General features: G+C 38.6%; 1 protein-coding gene across 6 annotated transcripts in view; it reads left to right on the top strand.

Annotated features, from left to right (window-relative positions):
• Positions 1–23,045, top strand: part of Fas2 (fasciclin 2) — a 74,386-nt gene that overhangs the window by 1,884 nt on the left and 49,457 nt on the right. For all 6 annotated transcript variants that reach the window (XM_017156554.3, XM_017156551.3, XM_017156552.3 and 3 more), the window contains exon 2: positions 886–1,189. In XM_017156554.3, coding sequence (XP_017012043.2) covers positions 1,108–1,189 — 82 coding nt within the window. In that variant the 5' untranslated portion in view covers positions 886–1,107. The remainder of the gene's footprint in view (positions 1–885; positions 1,190–23,045) is intronic.

Here is a 23,045-nt window from a genome sequence, read left to right as displayed (position 1 = left end):
CGTTCCGAAGGTGATAATACACATTCCAGAAGATATAATATGATCATTTATAACAGAGGTATCACTTTAGCGAATGATAACTGTACTTTAGAACTTGTTGCAACTCAAGGACATTAAGCATAGGTGCAACTTCACTGAGAGAAACCAAAAGAGAGAAGTAGAAACAGAGCGAGAGAGAGAGAGAGAGGTAGCTTTAGTCACGATTTATCGGAGAGGCGAAAACAAATAAGTTCGTAGCGATAAGAAATACATATTCCTCTCTTTAAACCAGTAGATAACGATCTACGAAGAACACAAATTTATTGAAAATATTATTAAGAATGAGGGACTCGTATTTAAGCATTCAGGTCCTCCGTTCTTCTCTTACCTTATTCCAAGCCCCCCTCCTCTGTCTGCAGTCGCCCTATATAATATTTCCCGCACTACGTGTTTTGACTGCTGAGAGCCCCGCAATTTCCGTTACAAAAACTGGCCAACATGTGCGAAGTCGGTGGCGCAGCAGGTTTTATTTTCTTCTTTTATTTTTCCTTGGGTGCCGCCAACTTTAGAATGCAAAAGATACATATAACATATAACACTGTTGCTGTCCCACTCGCTCCACCGAAAGGCATTCGTGTGCGACGCGTTTTCCTCTTCTTCTCGCCCATAAATGCCAACATTTGCCATTTGAATCAGAAATGCTAAAGTTATGACAAATATCAAATGCAGATGAACTTCTCAAGCTCCAACTTAAGATGACTTTAAATTTGGGAAAAAAAGATCAAAATATCTTTGAAGACGATATTTAAAAAAAATGCACTCAAAAAAATGAGGTTCTATATTGAAACCGTTTTAATATAATTTACTAATTCATTTTTCTAAAATATTCTTTTATATATTTTACAGATTCACACACCAAAACAGCTAAACAAAAACACCAAAAGACGAAAAGTGTTAACCAAAAAAAATAAATAATTTGTGCAATCGCAAGGAACGAAAAGAGACTACAATTTTTTAAACATTTTTTTCGTGTGCAACCGTAAACCAAACCAAAGAAGCTGAAAAGAGAGCAATCAATTTGCGAGCGGGGAAAACTACTACTAATACTGCAAAAAAAAAGCGATAAAAATGGGTGAACTGCGAAAATCGCTGCCGCTGAATTCGGTCGGCGTCTTTTTGGCGCTGCTCCTCTGCAGCTGCTCTTTAATAGGTGAGTAACGGATGAAAACGCTCCCCAAGTCCCCGAGATATGCTTTTCCTTTTGGTATTATAATTAGAAACGGGAGCCAAAGGCACAGATTGTGCTGAAAGTTGAACATTTATCGCCTGAAGTTGAAACCGTCTTGTTTATAAAATAGAGACTTTATGAACTCCTTTGAAAAAACTGAAAGAAAAGAAACAATAAAGCTGATGGTTTATAATCCAGATTCCATTTCGAAAATTATGCGTTTCCATTAAGTGATAGAAATAAAACTATATAACTTTTCCACTAAGATCTTAACTATCACTCTGGAAATGTACAGATCATTAGCTAATATACCACACTGTAACCAATAAACCCTTAATTGTGTCTGACAAAGGCATTTCAACTTGGGTCTGACTTAGCTAAAATCCGCTTATCAGTCGACAGGGTCATATCATATTTTTGTTTTTCCACGAGATCCCTTGAGATCTCTAGGCAGACAAATTACCTGAGCACTTGCACTTGGGTTACCTGATGCCATAGGCGACCCTGAAACGAACACTCCGCAAATAGAGACCCGAAATAATAAAAACAACATCCCAGGAAAACTAAAATCATCTTTTTCCTTATCGCAATCTTCCGAAATTCTAGAGTCAATATTTAGTTTACCTCAGAACACAACAGAACAGACTATATCGTAGCTGGTCAAATATCGTAAATTTTTCAGTGAACATGAGGGAATTACAGACGCAGATACTCCTAAAACTCCAGCACCTGACTTTGGGGCCGTAAAAATTGGGCAAACAATCGCCTAGACAACTAGAAATTATTGCGCAAGAGTCGCATGTTGAATAAGACTCGGTTGCTATGAGATTCTATAAGGTAATAAGATAACAGTTCCTGAGTTCAAACTATTCAAGTATCTCGAAAACAGAATTCCTCAGAGATAATCGGCTAATTAAGCCTAAAAACAAAACCAGTTTCTATAGAATAAACGGAACAAAGCAAAGAACCGATGTCCAAACGTGCAAAAACTGACTATATAATTATTAATTAATGGCTAAATAATAGGCTAGAAATGAAGAACAAAGAACGGCACACTAAACCAGACTTGCAACAAATCGAAAGACATATTCATCGACTGGGAAGATACATATTTCATACACTTTATAGGGTCGCAAACTTCTTGGGCCAACTGTAGAGTCGAGAAGAATCCCAAGTCGACTTCCCAGCAATTACCGCATCCGGTTTGGACCACAAAAGCTGGCAGACGACCCCAAGCGAGGCCTTTAAAATGTTCTAATACCGCAGAAAGTCAAATTTAATTAACGCCATTTCTTCTCCCCTTTCGAACCTCCTCCTTTCTCCTACTTTTCACCACAAAAGAGATTTAGGAGCGGAGTAAAATAAACCGGGAGATAAAAATTGGTAAAGTCATCGCAGGATGACTCAGCCAACGGTAGTTGATCATGTTTTTGGATAGTATTTAGACATTTTTCTTTCGGGAAGAAGTCTTTTGTAGAAAGTGAGAAAATCGCCCAAATCCCCCCTCTTCCGCTTTTGTGGTCAGTTTTGTGCTCTAATTTTCGAGCAGTAAACTTAAAACTTTTTATGTTGTTGACGGCGCGCATTTTTTTGTTTGCCGCACTCTAAACGGGAGCTTGTTCTATATATTTTTTGTGTGAGAAAAACACTTTGAAGAAAAGCAGGAGAAAATGGTCTGAGAAAAGCGAGCGGCGGGGAGGGGGTTCTAAAGTAGAAAAAAGGGTGGACAGTCCTAATTAGCTAAGCCCGAAACTGGCTTAATTGGGAGCTGCTTTCACTTCGGCCATTGCGCCTGGGAAAACTGTCAGTTAGACAGTTCGTCATACTATTAATGGATGAGGGCCCCCTAGATGAATGGAATAGCCAAGGGGATAGAGAGGGGCCAGGAGAATCTTGAGAGCTCTACTCTTTTTACTAGTCTGTCAAAGAAGAACCGAAATATAAGGAAGGCTAGAAAATAATTTAAGGTAAACCGAAGTTGAGCTGCCTTTTTCGATTTGTTTGCAATATTTGGCTACACATCCCAATAAATTTTGCACATGTCTCTCACCTTAAACCAGTTAGCATGGTCACATTTTTATTAGCAGATTCACGATGAGTATTTCCCATGGAATGCCAATAATAATATATTTAGCAAACGAGGTCATAAAATATAGCTTAGTATTCTGTGTTTTATAAACTTGTTCGGTTTCCTAAATTTGCATTTTGAAGAAAGCAAAAATAAAAAAAATAGTAATATTTATGAGTAGGGGTTTTGAGAAATAATCTTTAAGCTCCCTTTAAGAGCAGCTTGCATGTTTTTGCATACACTGTTCATTTGCCGACTTAAATCACTGTGGAATACGAGGAGGAAGCTGGGAATTCAGAGAGGGTCTTGAGTTTATAACCCAAGCCCATGAACTCGACTTTATGCCTCTTCCTCGAACTGAGGACATTCTCAGAATTCTCTGACTCATATCTTTTTGACTTCTTAGTGAGTCTCTCACGCCCAGCATCCACGCCCCCCCCTCTGCATCCACCTTTAAATCGAGTAGAAAGAGACGGGTGGATGGCCATAGAAAGAGAGGGGTGTGGGGAACGTCAGGTTGCTGCTCAAGTTGTTGCCTGAATGGGACAGCTTATGGTCAAGCGGGCAACTCTTGAGTTCTTTCTTTTCTTGTCTTTTGTGCCACTTGACAAGACAAAGATGGAGCATACGGAAGAGAGAGAGAGGGGTAGACTGGGAGCGAAAGAGAGGGGTAGTAATGGGAATGGGCAGGAAAAAGGAAATTCCAATTATGTTGCAAAGTCTGGCCGTGCGTAGAAAAGAATTGTTGCCGCTTCTTGTTTGCCTCTCACTCACTCACTCACCGTCTATATCCACCCCTCTCCCTCTCTTCACCATTCTTCGCGATTTTCCCTTGTTTTAATTTTAATCCAGTAATGCCCGGAAAGCCTTGCATTTCGCTTTAATTAATAAAACAAAACATTTCGGATGGGACAGCAAAACAAAAGGATTCAAGTGGATTGCAGAAATGATAATGAGCTGTGCTGTGCTATATCTCTCTATATATAGATGTATACTGTATACAGGAGCCAATCTCTGCACAGATCTTTATGGGTGCTTGATTTTTCAATGCAGGCCTGAACCCGAAAAACTTCAACATAATTAGCAGGCATTGTTGTTGTCTGAAAAAATGCACAGAAGTAAAAAATTAAGAGAAAAGTTTTGACGCTTTAATCTTTATTTGTATCGAATTAAAAATAATAGTTAACCTAAGACAACGAGGTATTCATAATTACAAGTATAATTATCACAGCGTAAAATACAAGAAAACTTCACTTTAAAAGGGAAAAAATAAAAGAATTGAATTAGTGTGAAAAATATGGCAAGACATTAAGTTGCTTTTACTTGCTACGGAATGCAGTGAGTGTGGGTAAGAGAGAGTTGGACCAAAAAGAAAAGAAATACATAAACAAAAAAGTGAGGGGTTAAGCCCGCATAATCCCAATGAAGCTTAAACAATGAGCCTGAGCAAGACAAGATACATTCCTATATGGTATATGGTAGATATTAAACAAAAACGGCAGCCCAGAAAACAAAGAATGCACAGAAAATACAAATGAAGGATTGTTGTTAAGCCACCGACGACCCTCGCTTTTCCCCACTTGGGTTTTTCCATCTTCAAGTATGATGAATGAATTTTAAATTAAAATCCAGATGAAACACAAAAAAAATGTTTATACCACATGGGGCCCAGGTCCACCACCACCCGCATTGCGCCCAATCGGGGGACTTAAGTTCAAGTTTTTAAGAAAATCAAATCATAAATTTAAAAATATTAAATACGGAATTTCAAACTTAAATTCCCAAATTTTTCAATGGAAAATGAAGTGTTTTGCCAATGCCACCTGACGCTATTGAATTATTTAAAAGTTGCCAAGAGATCGAGATCTCAAAACTCAGACTTTGAAAAACAGGAAACGACGTCCCGAGACGTGCAGGGCCTAATAACCAGCCGAAATTGAGTTATAACCGATTGGCAGCCCATTCGATTTGGGACCCATTCCTTACTGCCTACCTGTTTTACCATCCTATCGGAACCGAGCCATCTGGGAGGTGCTCAGGTAACCCGATGACGCCCCGGCATACACAACTAATTGCTAATTGGATTATGTCTTGCTCGAATGAGAAACGAATAGGGAGGTGGGTTTATCGGGAAGAAAGGGAGATAGAGATACAAGGGACACATGGTCGCATGGGGAAATAAGGCAACTAAGGGAAGTGAGGTTAGGTCATTGATATCCGCCTTTGGCCGTAATCCAAACGGTCATCGGTGGCCAGACGAACCTGAGGGTTGTTGCTGGAATGGAATGGAATGTTTTTAATTGACTTGCCCCATTGCAATTGCATAACAATGAGAGACACCCCAGCCCCGCAACCCCTCTTCCCTCTTCTCGCCGCCCATGTGTGTTTGCCTGCCTGATTGCGGCGTCAATTGTCAATTTTTGTTACCTTCTGTGCTCGTCCGCTCGTCGGGTTCTTCTAATTGGTAATGCAAAGTGCATGGCCAGGTCCCAACTTCTCCTGTCCGTTCGTCTGTCCGTATGTCCGTTTGGGTCCTTTCTTTTGTTTCCTCCCTCCGCCGAAAGCCGCACCCTTTATTGTCTCGCTTTTGGCTTTGTTCTGTTGCCTGGTCGTTTAATCAATTCGTTTCTATTTCGCATTTTTCAAGTGTACTGTCCGTTCAAGGGAGAGATGGCCAAAGTGGGTGTGTCTGTGGGCCAAGAAAATGTTTTAAAATATAAAATACAAAAAAGAAATCACAAATTAAATTATTATTGTATTTAATAAAGTTTAATTTAATTTTAGTATTTATCTTTGTGTGGAAATTTTGCTGCTCCGTCTTATTTGCGAGATCCCCACTGTACTTGATTTTTGGTTTTGGTCGGGGGTCAAATTGTCTTCGTTTGGTTTTTGCCAGAGAGTCGTGCTCCACTTTGCATACCCTTGATCCTTGCCATCGCATCGCATTCCCTGCCCCCCTTGCCACCACTCATTAAATTTCCCACACTGCAAATTGAGTGACTTCCACTCCCACGAACACCCACCATTCTGCCCATCCACCTTGCGCCCTTGGCAGCCTCTCTCGTCCTCCCAGTCGCAGTCGCAATCCCGATTCCGTACCCATCCCATCTTGAAAAACCCATTCCATCCTCCCATTTGCAGCACTTATCTTGCCTTGCCGCTTTGTTTTTTGTTTTTTCCCACCATTAAGCCTCAACTATCAGCGGCAGCTCATCAAGATGTGCACAAAACAACGAAAAGCGGCAAAAAGTGCAAGCATAAGGCAATTCCCCTTGGTTTCCTCCTCCACTGCCCCCTTTTGCCCCCTTTTCTCCCCCCTTGCACGCCGCCACTTTGCGCTGCTTTTGGCAATTTTCAGCATTTAACCAAATAAACCTCTGCCAGCAACGCTGCCTGCACTCTGCCCTCTGATTACACTGGGCGAAAGGGGTAAGAACTAGAAAACCAAAAAATAAATTAACGAAAATAAATATTGTATATAAATAAATCCCAGTTAAATATAACGGTTCCTTTGAACTAATTTAAAAATTTCTGTAAAAATAACAATTTGTAATAAATTATTTTATTTATTCTGAAGAGAAAAATTCCCAATTTTCTTTCTCTGTGCCCCTCAATTTTTCTCACCCATTGCCAGTGCCTCTCACTGACATTCATATGATGTGCTCAGTGGCTCCCCGCGTCATTATCAACGTTTACCCCTACGCCCCTGGACTGCCACCCATGTTCCCCTTCGGTTCCTCTGAAATGGGTTGCGATGGAACAGAAATGGGATTGGGTTTGGGATTGGGATTCCGAGTGGGATTGGAAAAGGTACTCAGGTACTTCACCTGGGCAACCAAATTGTTTCTTTTCCTTTTTTTCGGTTCGCGGATAATTTTACCCATCCTCGCGTTGCACTTCTCACAACTAGATCACTGAAAACTAAATTGTATACAATTGGTATATCATTGTAATCAATAGAAAGGCAGTTTAAGATAGTATGGTTTTTAAAGCAACCCAAGTCATAAGTTAGATGGAAAACAGTTTTGGACACCAAATTAACTATGTAGAGGAAAAGTTCTCAAAGGGCTTGCTGTTTATAAACTACACTCAAAATAAATTTAACCCTAAATTTTAGAAAATCGCCATTAAAATTTCTTTTTTCTAAATACAAGAAAGTTATTTCTAAATCTAAGGAAATTTTTCTTAAGTCAAGAAAGTTTTCCTTAAATCCAGGAAGTTTTTCTAAAATGTAGAAAATGGTTACCATGAACTAAGATCACCCTAAAATCTAGGAAAAATACCCTTAAAATTAGAAATTATTTTCTGAAAAATAGAAAGGCAAACAAAAGAATGAAATATTTTGGCAACGCCTTTTCTAAAAATGAGTGCCCTAACCCTAAAATTAAGCTAACCCTAAATAATAGAAACATTTCCTAAAAAGTAGAAAGTTTTTCTAAAAAATAGAAATAGTTGTTTTCACATGCTCTGGCACACCAAAATGTTCAATGCCAGAACTTGTCAGCTGCCGGCCGGCTGTACTCGTGGCGCAGACCGTTAAAGCACTTGGTTAGCAATCGAATCGACGCGAGTTCGAGTCCCAGAGCAAAATTTTTTAACCTTTTTTTTTAATGTTATTTTATTTTTTTTTATTTATTTTATTTTATTTTTATTTATTTTTTTACTTTTTTTTTATTCCTTTTTTTATTGATGGCAAGCAGTAAACTAAAAATAATTAGGTTTATATTCAGCTATTTACTATATACTACACATAATATAAATTGCGTTAGCATAAATATATACATATGTATATACGTATGTAAATAAGTAAAACGCGAATGGTCAAAATTATGCAATTAGTATTCAAATGTGTTGTCCGCTTCACCCTTTACATACAATGCTCGGTTTGCCACAGCAAGTTTAAGTGCTACAATGGCCCAGTATGTAGGCCATTCGCTCCTCGCGCGGGAGACCCGGGTTCGATTCTCACGACGGACAAGTAAAAATTGTAAGTTTTTTTCATGAACATAAAATATTAACTAATCATAATTTCTACATTCCCAATCTTCCGCAGTCCCGTAGTCCACATTTACAACCACATTTGGCTTTGGTTAGATAAGAAATCCAAGCGCAAATACATAATAATAAATACATAACCTTTAACATTCACAATATACAAGACACACAACGCCTGCATATGTATATAGGAAGGAGTACATAATATATACGTATATAGAAAAAAAAACATGATTGAACATGTTTTTTTGTTTTGTTTTTCATTTCTATTTTTTAGGAAAATTTCCTACTTTTTAGAAATTTTTGCCCTTAAATTTAGTAAAACTACCCTAAAATTTAGAAATATGACGTCAAAAAAAATCAAAAATATAGAAAATTGTGACCCTAAAATTTAGGGCGAGCTTGTCTTGAAGACAAAAGTAGGGCGATTTCCTTGACTTTAGGGTTAATTTTATTTTGAGTGTAGTTCCGCGACTTGGTTCTTTGACTGGAACTCCTCGCTTTCATAAGCTAACCCCTTACTTGTACTTTTCTGCTCCTGCCCCGGTTGAAACCTCTTGACTGAGCCGTGTGGCGGCTTCATTCTCATCATTATCCCATTCCCAAAGTTACGAAAACTTTTTAGCCGACGCCAAGTTGGCTGGGGGGCTTGAGATCCCCCTTTTGCCCCCCGTTTTCACCACCCTTTTGCGCTGGGCATAGTTTAGCGTAAATTTTCATAATTTTATGGCAATTTTTCACATGCGCATTCGCAATGCGGCCAACAAAAGGAGCGAAGAAACGAAACGAAGCGACCAAAATAACAACAATCAACTAGCCAACTGGCCAACAACCCCCCTTTTCGGCGCCCTTCCTTGTGTTTGCATTTTAGTCATGAACTTTTAAGCATTTGTCATGCATAATTTGAGCAGCAAATGTATTGGAAAGAATTTTAAATTGATTGTTATCGTTGTGTTGAGCTGCAGGAGGAGGATGGATAATGCACTCGGACTGGGATTCTCGGACATTAGTCAGTCGCCGGGAATTTGGAACTCGGAGTACAAAATACAGAACTCACAGTCAGAGCTTGAAGCCCCCCGAGCAAAGAGCTCTTTGTCAATAATTAGCTTAACCCATTAATAACCCAAGAATGTTGCAGCTCAGCAGTGGGCAACTGAGTCAGCAAACCCAGATATGGCTAACGGGGATTACGAGGTCCAGGGATTGGGATAGGGAACCAGTGGACAGCCAAGATTAATGATGGCCTTTACCTTTCGCCCAGAGAGATGGAGATGGAGAGGGAGAAAGCGATGCTGGGTGATTTGATGTCTGCTAAAAGTAAAAGTTCATTCACATTGCTTTGTTGCAGCTAAAGTTCATCGTCTTCTGCCTCTTCACACTCATCCTTTTATACCCTTTGATTCGGGGGCTTTATAATTTTTTATCAGAAAGAAAGAAAACTTTGCTAGTGATTCACCCTTGTTCTTTTGCTTGTCATAAAATAAAATAAAAAGGAACTGCATTTTTTCTGCAGGTGGTAATATCAAAAGATCGGCTTACTGTATCCCAAATATAACAAAGAAACTTTGGTTTATAAAACGCATCAATTTAAGCAGAAAAGTGTGATTTACTTGCAGTAAATAAATTGGAAACATTTTTTAGATTCTTGACATTTTCCAAGAAACTGGAAACCGGACATGTGATATTAACATTATTTTGTTGATTTTGCAAACTATTTAAAGGAAAGATTGTTTTAAGAAAGTTGAAACTCAGAGGGAATTTTAATATTATTATATCATGTTCCTGACCATAACATTTATGGAATACGATCTCCCAAACTCTGAAGATATTAAGGTATACACTCCAGGGTATCCACAACCATTACTGCATTTTTTTACTCAGAGATCTCTGGACACACTCACATAACTCAGGGAGTTTTATCTGCAAAGTTGCAGAGGCCCAGCCTCGGATTTCCCACTTTCCGGCGAAAACGCTGCCAATGCCGCCTGTCCTGTCGTCACTTTTGGACTTTATGTTTTAAGCTCTGCAGCAAATTCTGAGTAAAGCGCATAAAGCACTCTTACACACGGATACAGATATACAGATATCCGCACACTCCTCGAACCGACGAACAAAAACAACGATGGACTTGGACTGACTGATGATTAAATTCCTGTGATTCAGTTTTCATCGGACTGAGCGAGAGGTTTTTTCTTATTTTGTATTTGGTATTTTGTATTTCTTGTTTATGGTCTGGGGGGCTATTAAAACCATCGTCATGTGTGTGCGCAGAAACAGAGACTTCCTCAAATTGTTTTTGGGCCTGAAAATGCCTGCAATGTGAACCGAATCGAGTTTGTTTCCGATTGGTTTGATTAATCCCAAAAATCGGGGAAAAAACAGGAGAATGCCTGGCCAAAGGAGCTTTTCTTGGCTGCAAGTCGTTTTTGCCCATTTATTTTGAATTTGAGGCTGTGCAAGTGAAGCCATCTAACTTAAGCTGTCTGATGAAAAATCAATTCTGAGTTAAGAGCTAGAAAACACATTTTATTTCGTAGGTGAAATAAATTTCTTTTAGGAAATTTCTTTTGAATATTTTATGAAAATTCTTTGAAATCTTTTAGCTTCTTATCTATTATCCTTTCACTAGAGAGAAAATTTATTATTATTATTATATTTCTAAGAAATAATTTGTAACTCTTTCTAAGCCATTTTAAACATTTTTCGTTGGATGGTAACTCTCTATCAAATTTACTAGTCATTTTAATTCTTTTAAATATTTTCATAAATATAAAAATAAATTATTTTTTTCTGGGAAATAATTCTCCATCCAATTTGCCATTCAGCTTGTTCTTCGATTTTCGGTTATTAGTTCCCCCGATTCCGGATGCAATTGTGCGACATTGTTGACGCTTGTCGCTTGTCGCCGTTCAATTGCTAATAAACGTAATTGCCGCTGCACAATGCCGATGCCGATTGAATATTCCCTTCGATCGGCTCGAATAAATTTCGCCACCGCTAAAAGGTGCCTAGGGGGGTGTGTCCTGTATCCTGCCAAGGATATAACCAAGTGCCTTCGTCTCTCTGCATTCGGGTGAATATTCCCTTCTAGTTTCTATTGTGTCGCTTGACATTTGATTTCTGACGCGTGCCGTTTTAACGACAGCGAAATATTGTGTGCACCAGTGGGTTAACAGAGGGGCAGCCGTGGGTTAACGGGGAGTGCCACATGCCCCGGCTGGTTATTTTTGTTTTTACGATTGTTTTAATTCTGTTTTGTTGCAAACAAATAGGCGGAAAATTTTAACGTACTGCAGGCATGCGCCCGGGCCATTTACCACCCCCTCCCCTTAACCCCCGAAGCCCACTTAACCCCCTGAAGTCCACGACTTGGAAAATATTAGATGCGTTGCGCGTGTTGCGGCCTCATTAATTTGTTTCTAGATTTATTAATTATTCAGCTTTTTGCGCCATCCGCAGATAGTTTATGGGAGTCACGCGTGCCGAGTGTTTACTGTTGAGTGCCTCTCCCCGGTTGATCATTTCTGGGAATTGGAACCGTCCAGAGGGTCCTTGGCGAGGTATGGCTTCATTTGGGCCAACTGTTTTTCGGCCAGGGAAACCTACAAATATTTATGAAATTCTATATTTTACGCAAGAAAATATAAATGGTATAATGATAATACATAGCTCCAGGGCTACACAGAAAAAAATATGACAAAATATCAAATTGATATTTGTTGGTTAATTTGATCTTTTTTAAGGATCAAGTTTCGTCATATCATTCTAACATGAAGAAATATTATTTTGATCTTATTTCATATTAATTTTTGAAAAAAAATACTGAATTCGGTATTTAAAACAAGTATATTTACAATTTATATGAAATCGTATGACTTTGATATGAAAAAATATCAAATGTCGTTTCGAATTTAGTTCGAAAGGGAGAAATAGTGTTCCACAGTTTACAACACTGAGATTGTGCAGCACTGCAAAAACAGCTGGCCCAACTTTGAGACCAAAAATATTCGAGAACAAGGTGTTTTTATTGTCAAATGAAATCAATTTATTTTTTTATTGAGTGCTAAGTCGAAACATTACAAAGTTGTGGTGATTTTAACTTTGCCGTCGAGTTAGCACACAATTTAAAGACATTTCGGTTCTGAATGTGCGTGTGTGTGTGTGCCGGCCGCAGTTTTACGTTGTGTGTGTCACAGGCAAAACTAAAATAATAAAATATTGAAGATTTTGCTGGCCCACCTATACATATGTACACCGACTCAAAAAAATGTGAAATGATTAGAATTAAATTGTTTTAATATAAAATAAAAATATCTGTTTTACTGGGGGGTACTAATATACACGAAATAATATCATTTTGATGAACAAAATTGATATAAAAATATCATTTTGATGACAAAAATTGATATAAAAAATATCATTTCGATGACCAAAAAGTTCAAATGTTATTTTAAACACTAATCTTTCTTAAGATTGAATTGATATTTAAAAATATCAACTTGATATTCTCGAAAATATCAACTTGATATTCTCGAAAATATCAACTTGATATGTTCGAAATATCAATCTTGCATTAATTAATATCGGCCCAAATTTGATATGAAATAATGTTAACTTGAGTGCAATTTCATATCAATTTTTTTTTCTGTGTAAGAATTAAAAGGATAGAAACAATTTTGGATGATATTTTCTAGTACCATAGAGATCCTCTTAAACTTTCCCTTCATATCATCCCTTTCGTTTATGGAACCCATCTATTCGCATCTTAATAACTTCTGGGCCATTCATTCTAACGACTTTTAGTAAACATATATCATAATTCCATCCCCTCAGTTTCCACCCCATTTGGTTGTTCATTTGCTAAAAATATTTCCTATCCCAATGACATCGAATAACTTGTAGTCGGTCCAAAAATAGATGTGTGTGTTGCACGATGACAGTGCTATGGGTTAAAACTATGTTGTTGCAGGGTATTACGGTGGAGTTTTATTTGTCGACCATTAGTGCTACATTAATTTTTATATTCCTTAGTTATATACATATTCTCCTGTATTTATAACCCTCGGATCTCCGAGACCTTTCACTTTTGAGATCGCCAAGAGGCGTTGGCAAAGAGGAGGCGTGGCCGTGCCTAATGATGTTGAAACGACTTCCTTTGCCTGTTTCTCTATTTTTTGCGCCACTGTCAATTTGTCAACACAACAGAGTCAAGACACTCGACTGATGGTCACCTATTTTTTCCTATATACATTTTTTATTTGGAGTCCCCTTGGCGGAAGTCGTACAACTGAGCACGACATTTTGCACTCAATGAATCATAAATATTTGCTCTTTTTCCCCCATTCCTCCATCCTCTTTGACTTTTTTACACTTGAATGTTTTTTAATTCGTCGTTTTTGGTTTTTTGTTTTTTGCTTTTTGTTTGCCGTGTATTTAATTCAATTCGCTCTTAATGCAGCCAGCGAGGCATGCAATGTTTAAAGTTGTTCCCGCTGAAAAGAACCAACAGGTGTTTGACTTGTTTTCGCTGCCAACTGATGCGTGAAAACACTGGATAGGCATTCGATATTGGTATGGATATGGCGACAGTTGATAGGGTATAAGGTTGCACAGGAAGTTTCACTTTGAAGGGGGAGAGAAAGTAAAAACTAAAGGGAAACGTGGTCTATATAAAACAAGAAAGGAAGCTAGCTTCGGCCAGCCGAAGCTTATATACCCTTGCAGATCATTCCTATTAATTTACAAATCGCAAAAATGTTCAATTTTCTAATATTTCTCATTAATTTTCCGATCGTTCCTATGGCAGCTATATGATATAGTCGTCCGATTTTGATCAAATTAAAATTGAAATTCGAAAATATTTAAAAAGAGTCATATCCTAGAGTAGGGGATAATACAATAAAAACCAAAGAAGCTAGAATTTATTTCCTATTACTTTTCCATTAATTTTCCGATCGTTCCTATGGCAGCTATATGATATAGTCGTCCGATTTTGATTAAATTAAAATTGAAATTCGGAAATATTTAAAAAGAGTCATATCCTAGAGTAGAAGATAATACAATAAAATCCAAAGAAGTTAAAATTTATTTCCTATTACTTTTCCATTAATTTTCCGATCGTTCCTATGGCAGCTATATGATATAGTAGTCCGATTTTTTAACTAATTAATTCGAAATTCAGATATATTTAAAAAATAACATCCCCAAAAGTAGAAGGTAATATTTCAAAAAACACCGAAGCTAGAATTTTTTAAAGTTTTTTTTTTCCGATTGTTCCTATGGATATAAGATATAGTTGTCCGATCCGGTCGGCTCCGACATATATACTACCTGCAATAGAAAGAAGACTTTTGGGAAAGTTTCATCCCGATAGCTCAAAAACTGAGAGACTAGTTTGCGTAGAAACAGACAGACGGACAGACGGACAGACGGACAGACGGACAGACGGACGGACAGACGGACAGACGGACAGACGGACATGGCTAGATCGACTCGTCTTGTGATGCTGATCAAGAATATATATACTTTATGGGGTCGGAAACGTCTCCTTCACTGCGTTGCAAACTTCTGACTGAAATCATAATACCCTCTGCAAGGGTATAAAAATTAAGTATATAATATAAATGATAAATGGGTAAAAAATTCTCATATATCATATCATATCATATAAATCAAAGAGAGAAAAACTGGGCTCCCACATTCTGTCCACTTCTTTAATGGATTCTAAAAAGTTCAAACAGAGGCGATAAATTTAAGTTCAGATCCCATGAGGATCTTATTAGGCCAGCTCCTTGGATATAATAAAACTAATTGAACGAAACGCACCACAAAACATTAAGGAAATCAAAAAAACACAAGGATCACATCATTAGGAGCTGTTTGAAAAAAAGTGCCAATGACAACAAACAGATATTATGGGATTCCATCTGCCTTTCCCACACTCCCCAACCTCCCAACTTCCCAGCTCCCCAACTTCCCCTAACTGTACAGATCTGCCATGTGATATATGGACCGCAAGTGGCTTTTGTTCTAGGGATGCCAATTATGCTGCAAGCTGCTTTTCCTTGGGGGGGTTTTCCCCAGTTTTCCCCCGCTTTTCCTCATACACTATGCCAAGTGACGGCTGCTCCCCAGACGGCATTTAAAGCGGCTACAAATGCATCTCATCGTTATGCTCTCCCCACAATTAGCGTTCAAAAATAGCATGAAACAGTGGCAAACTCGAGACGACATCGATCCCAGTCCCAATCCCAAAACCCCCTGATCATCTAATGGAAATTCGTGTAAGTTTCCCTGCCTCGGCGACAGTTGGCAGTTGTTAGGTTGTTTGGTTTAATTATTCGAGCAGATAGAAGATAGCAGATAGCGAAGCGCATCCCAATGAATTTTCAACTGCAGCTGCAGTTTATCAAACGCTTCAATCGCTCCGCAGACAGCCCACTGACAAAACATTCTCCAAAAACTTAATTACACACACTTTTTTTTTGTCTTAGACTTTTTCCATGAATTTGGGCTGGAAAAATAGAAGTAACCAAATTGAATTGCAAAAAGCATAGAAAAAATCTCAACTCCCCGATAAGATCAAATATAATTAAGCCATTTTCCTTGGAATTCTACTTTAAGTGCTTTAACTCCAATAACTCAGGAACTCAGGAAATTCGAATACAATGGCAATAAATGGAGGACACAATGAAGCACTTTGAGACCCAACTCCCCACCCCCTAAAATTTCCGCCCCTTTTTCGACACCGTCTGAACAAATACAGCTGCGAATAAATGAATCGAAATGAAATGAGCAATGTTAACTATCCTGTTTACATAATATGTCAATTAAAGGCGCAACATCTTGGGGGTTGCATAGAGTGGGATGGAAAAGCTTTTACCCAGTCTCCTTGGATATTTATGGATTTATTTATTTATGGCCCGCTGTGATTCTGGCATAGTTCTTCGATTGCTCCGAACATCGTTACGCCCCAGAAACCTTATCTATAGGGGGGTTGGGGTTAGCCAACATATTAATTTGATTTCCTCTTTTTTACTATTATTGTTTTCCAGTCACATAAATCAGAGTGCGCGGCTTGACAACATTTTAGTTTGGGGTTGGCTGCCTGCCCGAGTCCTTAAATCAAAATTCAAGCCCATCCACCCCCGAAAAAACCCAAAAACCGAAAGACAGAGCGCAGAAAACCGCCAATGCACTTTGCCAAATTGCGAATGTGATTTATGCGGCCGAAAAGCCTTTCTTGGCAGCCTGTTAACACTTCATTTAAGCTGAAATATCTCCGCAGATACGAGAGAGGGATAGAAAAAGGAGCATTCAAGCAGCTCGAGTATTTTCAATTAGTTAACTTTTTTGTTAGGGGTGGCTACCCTGTCACTTTGTCATTCAATTCGAAACGTTCCATAATTGTTGTTTACAATTCTATTTTCTATTTTCCATCCTCAACCCTCCATCATCGCCTTAAAGTGCGGAAATGAAGTGGATTAGGTGAAGGAGATTACAAATGCCATCAAGTGGTCGTTGTCACGTGTCCAACGATTATTCCGGGGGATTTTCAAATCGGTTTGCCTCAAAGCAATGCCAGGGAATTAAGATCTAAGATCTGGGCTCTAAATAATAAACAATTCAATTAACAGGATGTAGGAAATCTCCACTTAGCTGAGGCTCAGAAGGGAAACCATAATTTAAATCGAATTATATTAGTGGAAATTTGGGAAATCTTCTTAATATTTTGAAATATTCTTTTCTCAATAAATCAATTTAATTAGTTTGCATAAATAACACCTTTTAATCTTAAGTCTTAAGTCTTAACTACCAAAATACCTAATAAGTACTTGAGTGAAACACGAAAAACAACTCACTAATTATGTTTTTTCCCACCATTTCCACTTTTCTCTTTCCAGGTAAGTGTCAATGTCAATGGCCATCAGAAAAGGCAAAGAAAAAGCAACACACGCACAACAACAGCACAAAAAGCGGCTCGTCGTAAGTCATGATTGATGATTTCACACCTCCAAGTTTGGGTTCTTTTTTCTTTTTTTCGGGGGAATGGGAATGTCTATATGTGAATGGGGAAAACAGCGTGTATATGTCGCGTTTTTATGGCCTGTTTATGCTCCATGTGCCGGCAGAAACTCATTAAAGGTGACAATGCAAATGTGGCGACAGCACAACTGCCACGCCCTCAAATTGCCTGTCAAACATGAATGGGAATTTATGGAAAATATAGGTAAATGATATGTTCCATATAGAGAAAAGACTTGGCTCCAGAAAATTCCAGCTCCTTCGAGGTGCGAACAACTAAAAGTGGCAATTAATTTGACACGTTCTTGTGTCTGTGAGTTTGTGTGCCACAATTATGTTCCAGTTGTTGTCGATGGCTTGTTTTTGTCAATGGCAAACAGCTGCATTGACATTGAAATGGGAATTTCGGTTGTAAGATTTTTGGGAAGGGGAGAATGTATCTTGAGGACATATTTCGGCTGTCTGAAGTGAAAGGTCAATTCCGGAAAATATTAATAGAATATGAATGTGGAAGGGAAATAATACTGGAATAAATATAGTAATCATAAAACATGATAGGCTGGCTAGAATTCCATTTACAATTAAAGTATATATATTTTTGATGAGTAAATAATTTTAAAAATAATATAGTAATTTAAAAATACATTTAAAAAAATCCTGGCGCCCAGATCCTAACATATTTTGTAAAAGTGTAAATGCAATTTTATTATCATAATTATTTTAAAATTCTTATTATTATTATATGATCTGAGTAGTTAAAAGTAAAAGCATTGGGTTCTCTTGAGCTCAACTTTTCACAAATCTAGGCCCCCGGGCTCAGCTCAGCTCAGCTCAGCTCTCTTCTAATTGATTTTATTTGATATCCCTTATGCCTCCTTTAATTGAAAGCCCCGCCCCTGGGAGTTTGGCCGCTGCTCAGTGACACGCAACAAATGCAATTAGGCCCCGGCAGCATTTAATTCTATCTGGGCATGAACCCAAATCCCCAGACCCCGAGACCCCAAACCCAGGACCCAAACTCCTTGCATTCTTCTTTATAAATAAATCGGGTCAAACGCAAACGCACAGATGCCCCCCTCAATTTTTGTGGCGTCTCGGCAAAACCAAAACAGAACTTTTATAGTTTTGTTTATGCCCCAACAACAGCAGGAACAACAAGAACAACAAGTGTAGCATTTAAATCAGCTTCAGTCAGATTTTTTAGGTATGAATTAAGGCAGCTGGGGCAACGACACTATATATCTATATATATATATAGATATATATATCTCTATCTCTCGCCTCTCCATTCACAATCCGTTGGACTTCAAAGTGCCTGAGGCTCATTCTGGAATTGATTTTCTCGTTCGGGGGGCTAAAAATATTTCCCATTTTCCCATCGTGTCGCCAAAAATATAAATGTTGCGTATCCACGAGCCACTTGAATTCGATTCTGGCCCAAAAGTATCTACGCCTCGGTGGATATTTTTGGGGCCTACTGATGGATTTTTGGGTCAAGCCAGTGAGAGAATCTGCTTTGTTGGCTTTTAACGGCTCAGTTTCGTGTTTGTCTTATTGATTGACGGAAATTGGGGAAAGGTCAGGCGCCAGTCGCCAGTCGCCGGTCTTGGGAATTTCCTCCTCTCTCTTCGTTTTTTCCTTTCCCTTTGAGGGAAAAGGGATCCACTAATCAAGAGGGCGTCTAACGAACCCTATTGCCTCATTAACCGGCTGGGAAAAGCCATGGGAGAATGATGTATGTGGCTAGATACATTTGTATCTCTCAGATAGCCTTGTATCTTTTTTGGGGATAAATGGTGTTTAGTAAGTCAATTTGTAAGTTTTCGAAAAGGTGAGGGAATAGATTTTTCGGTTTGTTAATTTAAAAGGGAATTTTATCAGTTTGTAAAGAAATGAACGTTTAGTTTCTTATATTTCTTATCATGATAAAAGTATCTCTTATAAAAAAGTATTAAACGATTTCGTATCCATGAGATACCTATCTTAAGCCCACACTCCGCCGATAAAGAAAACCATAAATGGATCGCCAATTCAAGCGAAAAGTGCTCACGGAAGGCAACAAGAAAAATGTTAACTGCGATTTTTGGCTGGCCAAAAAAAAGTTGGAGGAAATTTAAAAAAAAAAGGGGTAAAAATATCTAAATGCTTTCGACGCATCCAATGGATTGCCAAACTATGCGAAAAACACAGGGGTGGTGTTCAGCTTTTTCTTTTTTTTTTTTTGGGAGCAAGGGGCCGAAACTATACGCTTGAAAAGTTTGCACAGCATGCAAAGTGGGAGTATCTGTATCTGTATCTGTGTTTGCGCACACCGTTTGTTCGTATAATTGCGGGGTAAAAAAACATTTTGCAAGGTAGAAATAAAAATCCAACACAGGATGTGTGGATATGCAAAAAAATGACAGTGATATTTGCAAACGTTTCTTTGGGGATTTTAGAGATTTCGACGCAAACTTTCAACGGCCCCAGCAAAAAAAAAAAGAAAAAGAAACAAGACAAAAACCATCAACAACAGATTCCGAATCAATCAAACCACATTAGTCAAATTTGATTTGTAAACAAACCGCAAGAGAATTTCATTAAGCGCAAAAAGGAAACATCAAATATTTTGGTTCATCATGCCAACGCCATTTGCCATTTGGCATTCCCCATTAGCCAAACAAAACCAAAAGCCAAAGAGAGGGAACCCATCGCTGTCCAAACAAAACAACTCGAGAACATGGCCAAAAAAAAGTTATTAAAACTGTCGATGGACGGACAGATGAGGAGGATATATAGATTGAGAATCGAGATTGAGATGCCCAATGAAACGAAGGAGTATTATTGTTTTCGTTTCAATTCGTTTCGTTTCGTTTTGATTTTGTTCTGTTTCTCCCTGCACTTTTGCAGAAAAGTTTCGTCTACAATTGACACATCAACTGGCATTGTTTAGACGATGAAATTTATTTGCGCAAAGGCGAAAACTCTATTGTTTCGCATCCACTTCTGGCCTTTGTTTATGATGGCCGATTGGATTGGTTTTTTGGGATTTGGGATTTGGGACTCGGGTTAAGGGGATTTTGGGAATTTCGACTCGAGCGTCTGGAAGAGATTCTTATAAACAAAATTGTGGCAAAGTTTCTGTTCACAAACCGTTCACAAGTCAAAAGTTATTGAATTTTTGTTTGCACTTCTTAATTGAATTTGAATTTGAGTCTGGGGCTTAAGTTTATGTTTCCTGGCTAACTTCTCTTTTAATTGGAAATCCCACCATTTAAGCTTGACACTTTCTGCTGATCCCAAGTACTTTTTCGCTACTTAGGAAATGTGATCTTGGAAGAACAGCTTCTTTGCCGTAATTAACCAGAAATTGCTGAGAGTTGAGCAACATTTGGCACATCGATCAAATGTCGGGAACCCCCTCCCCTCCTTTTTGAAACAAAATTTGTACAACTTTCTCACAACAACTGGCACAGATGGACGGAGATGGGGCAGCCATGACTTGGATATAACTCATAATGACTATACACTGCCCCCCATTTCGGTTTTCTGTTTTCATTTCGGTCTGCGTTTTGTTTATATGCATATTAAATGGTATAAAAGAAGCAAACGCCAGCAGCAACATCAGCATTATAATTGTTCTTGCTGGCTTTCGGATTTGGATACGAGATGTGGATGTGGATGCCTTTTTGCTGATGATGCGAAGCTCGTTGGTGGAGTAAATGGGAGAATTGTTGTAGAATGTAGAATGCGAGATGCTGTGATGGACAGACCAACCAACCGACCGACCAAGCTGAATTGTGTGTGAAATCAATTTGTCGAAATACGAGCTGTAAGAGTGCCGAGTGCGGACAGATATATACTCGCAAATGATATATATGTGCCGACACACATAAGTCATTTCTCAGATTTCCCCGCTGCATCATCGTCAGCCCCATTTTGGGGGCATGGGAAAATCCCATGAAAATTCCAAATCCGATGAAAATGCGTTCGCCTTTAATAACTCAATTTGAATGCCTAGTTCCCACACGGAAAACCTGTGATTTGCCAAAGCGATTCGTTCGGGTTAACCCATTAGGTACTGTTTATAAATCGATATATGAATATCTACGAAAATATTTGATCTAAAATTGTAAAATCATAAATAAGTCGCTCATAAAATATTCTTAAGCATTCGAATTGCCAAAAATAAATGTGCCTTAAATATTAAACTACTTTAATATAATATAGTTCATTTTCACAGATTTTTAAATTCTCCATAAAATAGAAAAATAATTCCTAGGAAACTATTATTATAAACCACCATTAAATAATGGGTTAATTCCCCAATTGCATTGCCTTGAATCCTTCAATCCTTTCTAGCAACTGGCTATGTGTTAATTAAAAGATCATCAGGTAGATTCTCGATTTGATTCGATTCGACTCGAATACCTCAGTTTGATTGTTCTGGGCGAAACGAAATGTTCTTCCCCCACCGAGTATCTCATGCATTTTGAAACTGTGCATCTGCCGGATTGCATTTGCCAGCTAATTGCCTTTTAATTGCCAGGAGAGGGCAGTGTATCTCCATCTCTATCTCCATCTCAATATCTTGCCGTTTTAGTTGTGTTTTAGTGACTAAAACCTGATTGCCATCGATTTTGCCATTAGCTTGGGGGGATTTTGGAAATCATCATCCTCGCATTCGCTGTCACATTCAGAGGACATTTAAAGCGATCAAAGGTCAAGCTATAACGCTTGCAAAATGCCAATTTTATGCAGATGACATTCAGTGCCGAAACCAAGTCGATTTCCCTCCCCCACTCGATACTCGATGGGTAAATGTCACATTTGGGTCATAAATTGATGCAGTTTTCCGTTTCAATTTTCGGCACGAGGTCAATTTGTGATAATAACTCTGCCGCTGACGAGTGGAAAAATAATAAAAAAAAAGAAAAGAAAACGGTTACAAACTCTCAAACAAAAGAATGGGCACACACACAAAGTCATTGTTGCATGTTGCTGCTGGCGAGCAACCTGCAACATCCCAACATCGATTGCTCACCGCCGAGTCACGCAACTTGATGTCAGCAAAATGCCACACACGCGACTACACTGAACGGAAAACGGGGTGCCCGGCCCGGGCTTTTCGTGTTAATAGCACATTTAGGTCTCGCATTAAGCTCAACAGATATTAATAGCACCTTTGGGTATTCGGAGTAACAACACATGGCAACACTGGTGAGAGGAATTCTGAAAATTCCTCATAATATTTGAGTAGTGATACGCTTCAGATTTCGTTTTACATTTTTCATATAGCCCTTAAATAACATACCCTTTCATTTATGAACTACATTATCCGCGCACAACTGTACTCGACAACAATGGCGGGAAAAGGGCCTCGAAATCAAAATCAAAATCAGATGCACCCAAAGCGAAAGCGCAGCGAAAAGCGGCAACAATGTGTCTGAGACGTGAAGGCATTTTGGGGGCATTTGGGGGCGTGGCAGCAGCAGCAACAGTGTTGCCAACCGCACTTTGCGATCTGCTGACTTTTTTTAGTTTGCCTTCCTGTTATGTTTCCCTATTTTTCTTTTATTTTGTTGCCCCATTTCGAGCTCATTTTCTTAATTTCCTTGCCAGCCAGAAAATGTTTATTGCTCCTTGTGGGTTTTTGTTGGGTTGTTGCTGCAGCCAAGTTTCGCTGACCGCGCTGGCAACCCTGGCAGCGGGCACAACTTTTATGGTCGCACTGAGAGTGGAAATGACGCGAACCAGGGGCCATTTAAAAAG

The sequence above is a fragment of the Drosophila takahashii genome, chromosome X (genome assembly GCF_030179915.1).
Source record: "Drosophila takahashii strain IR98-3 E-12201 chromosome X, DtakHiC1v2, whole genome shotgun sequence".
Taxonomy (NCBI): domain Eukaryota; kingdom Metazoa; phylum Arthropoda; class Insecta; order Diptera; family Drosophilidae; genus Drosophila; species Drosophila takahashii.
Note: the sequence above shows the minus strand (reverse complement) of the source record. Positions and strands in the feature narration are given on the sequence as shown.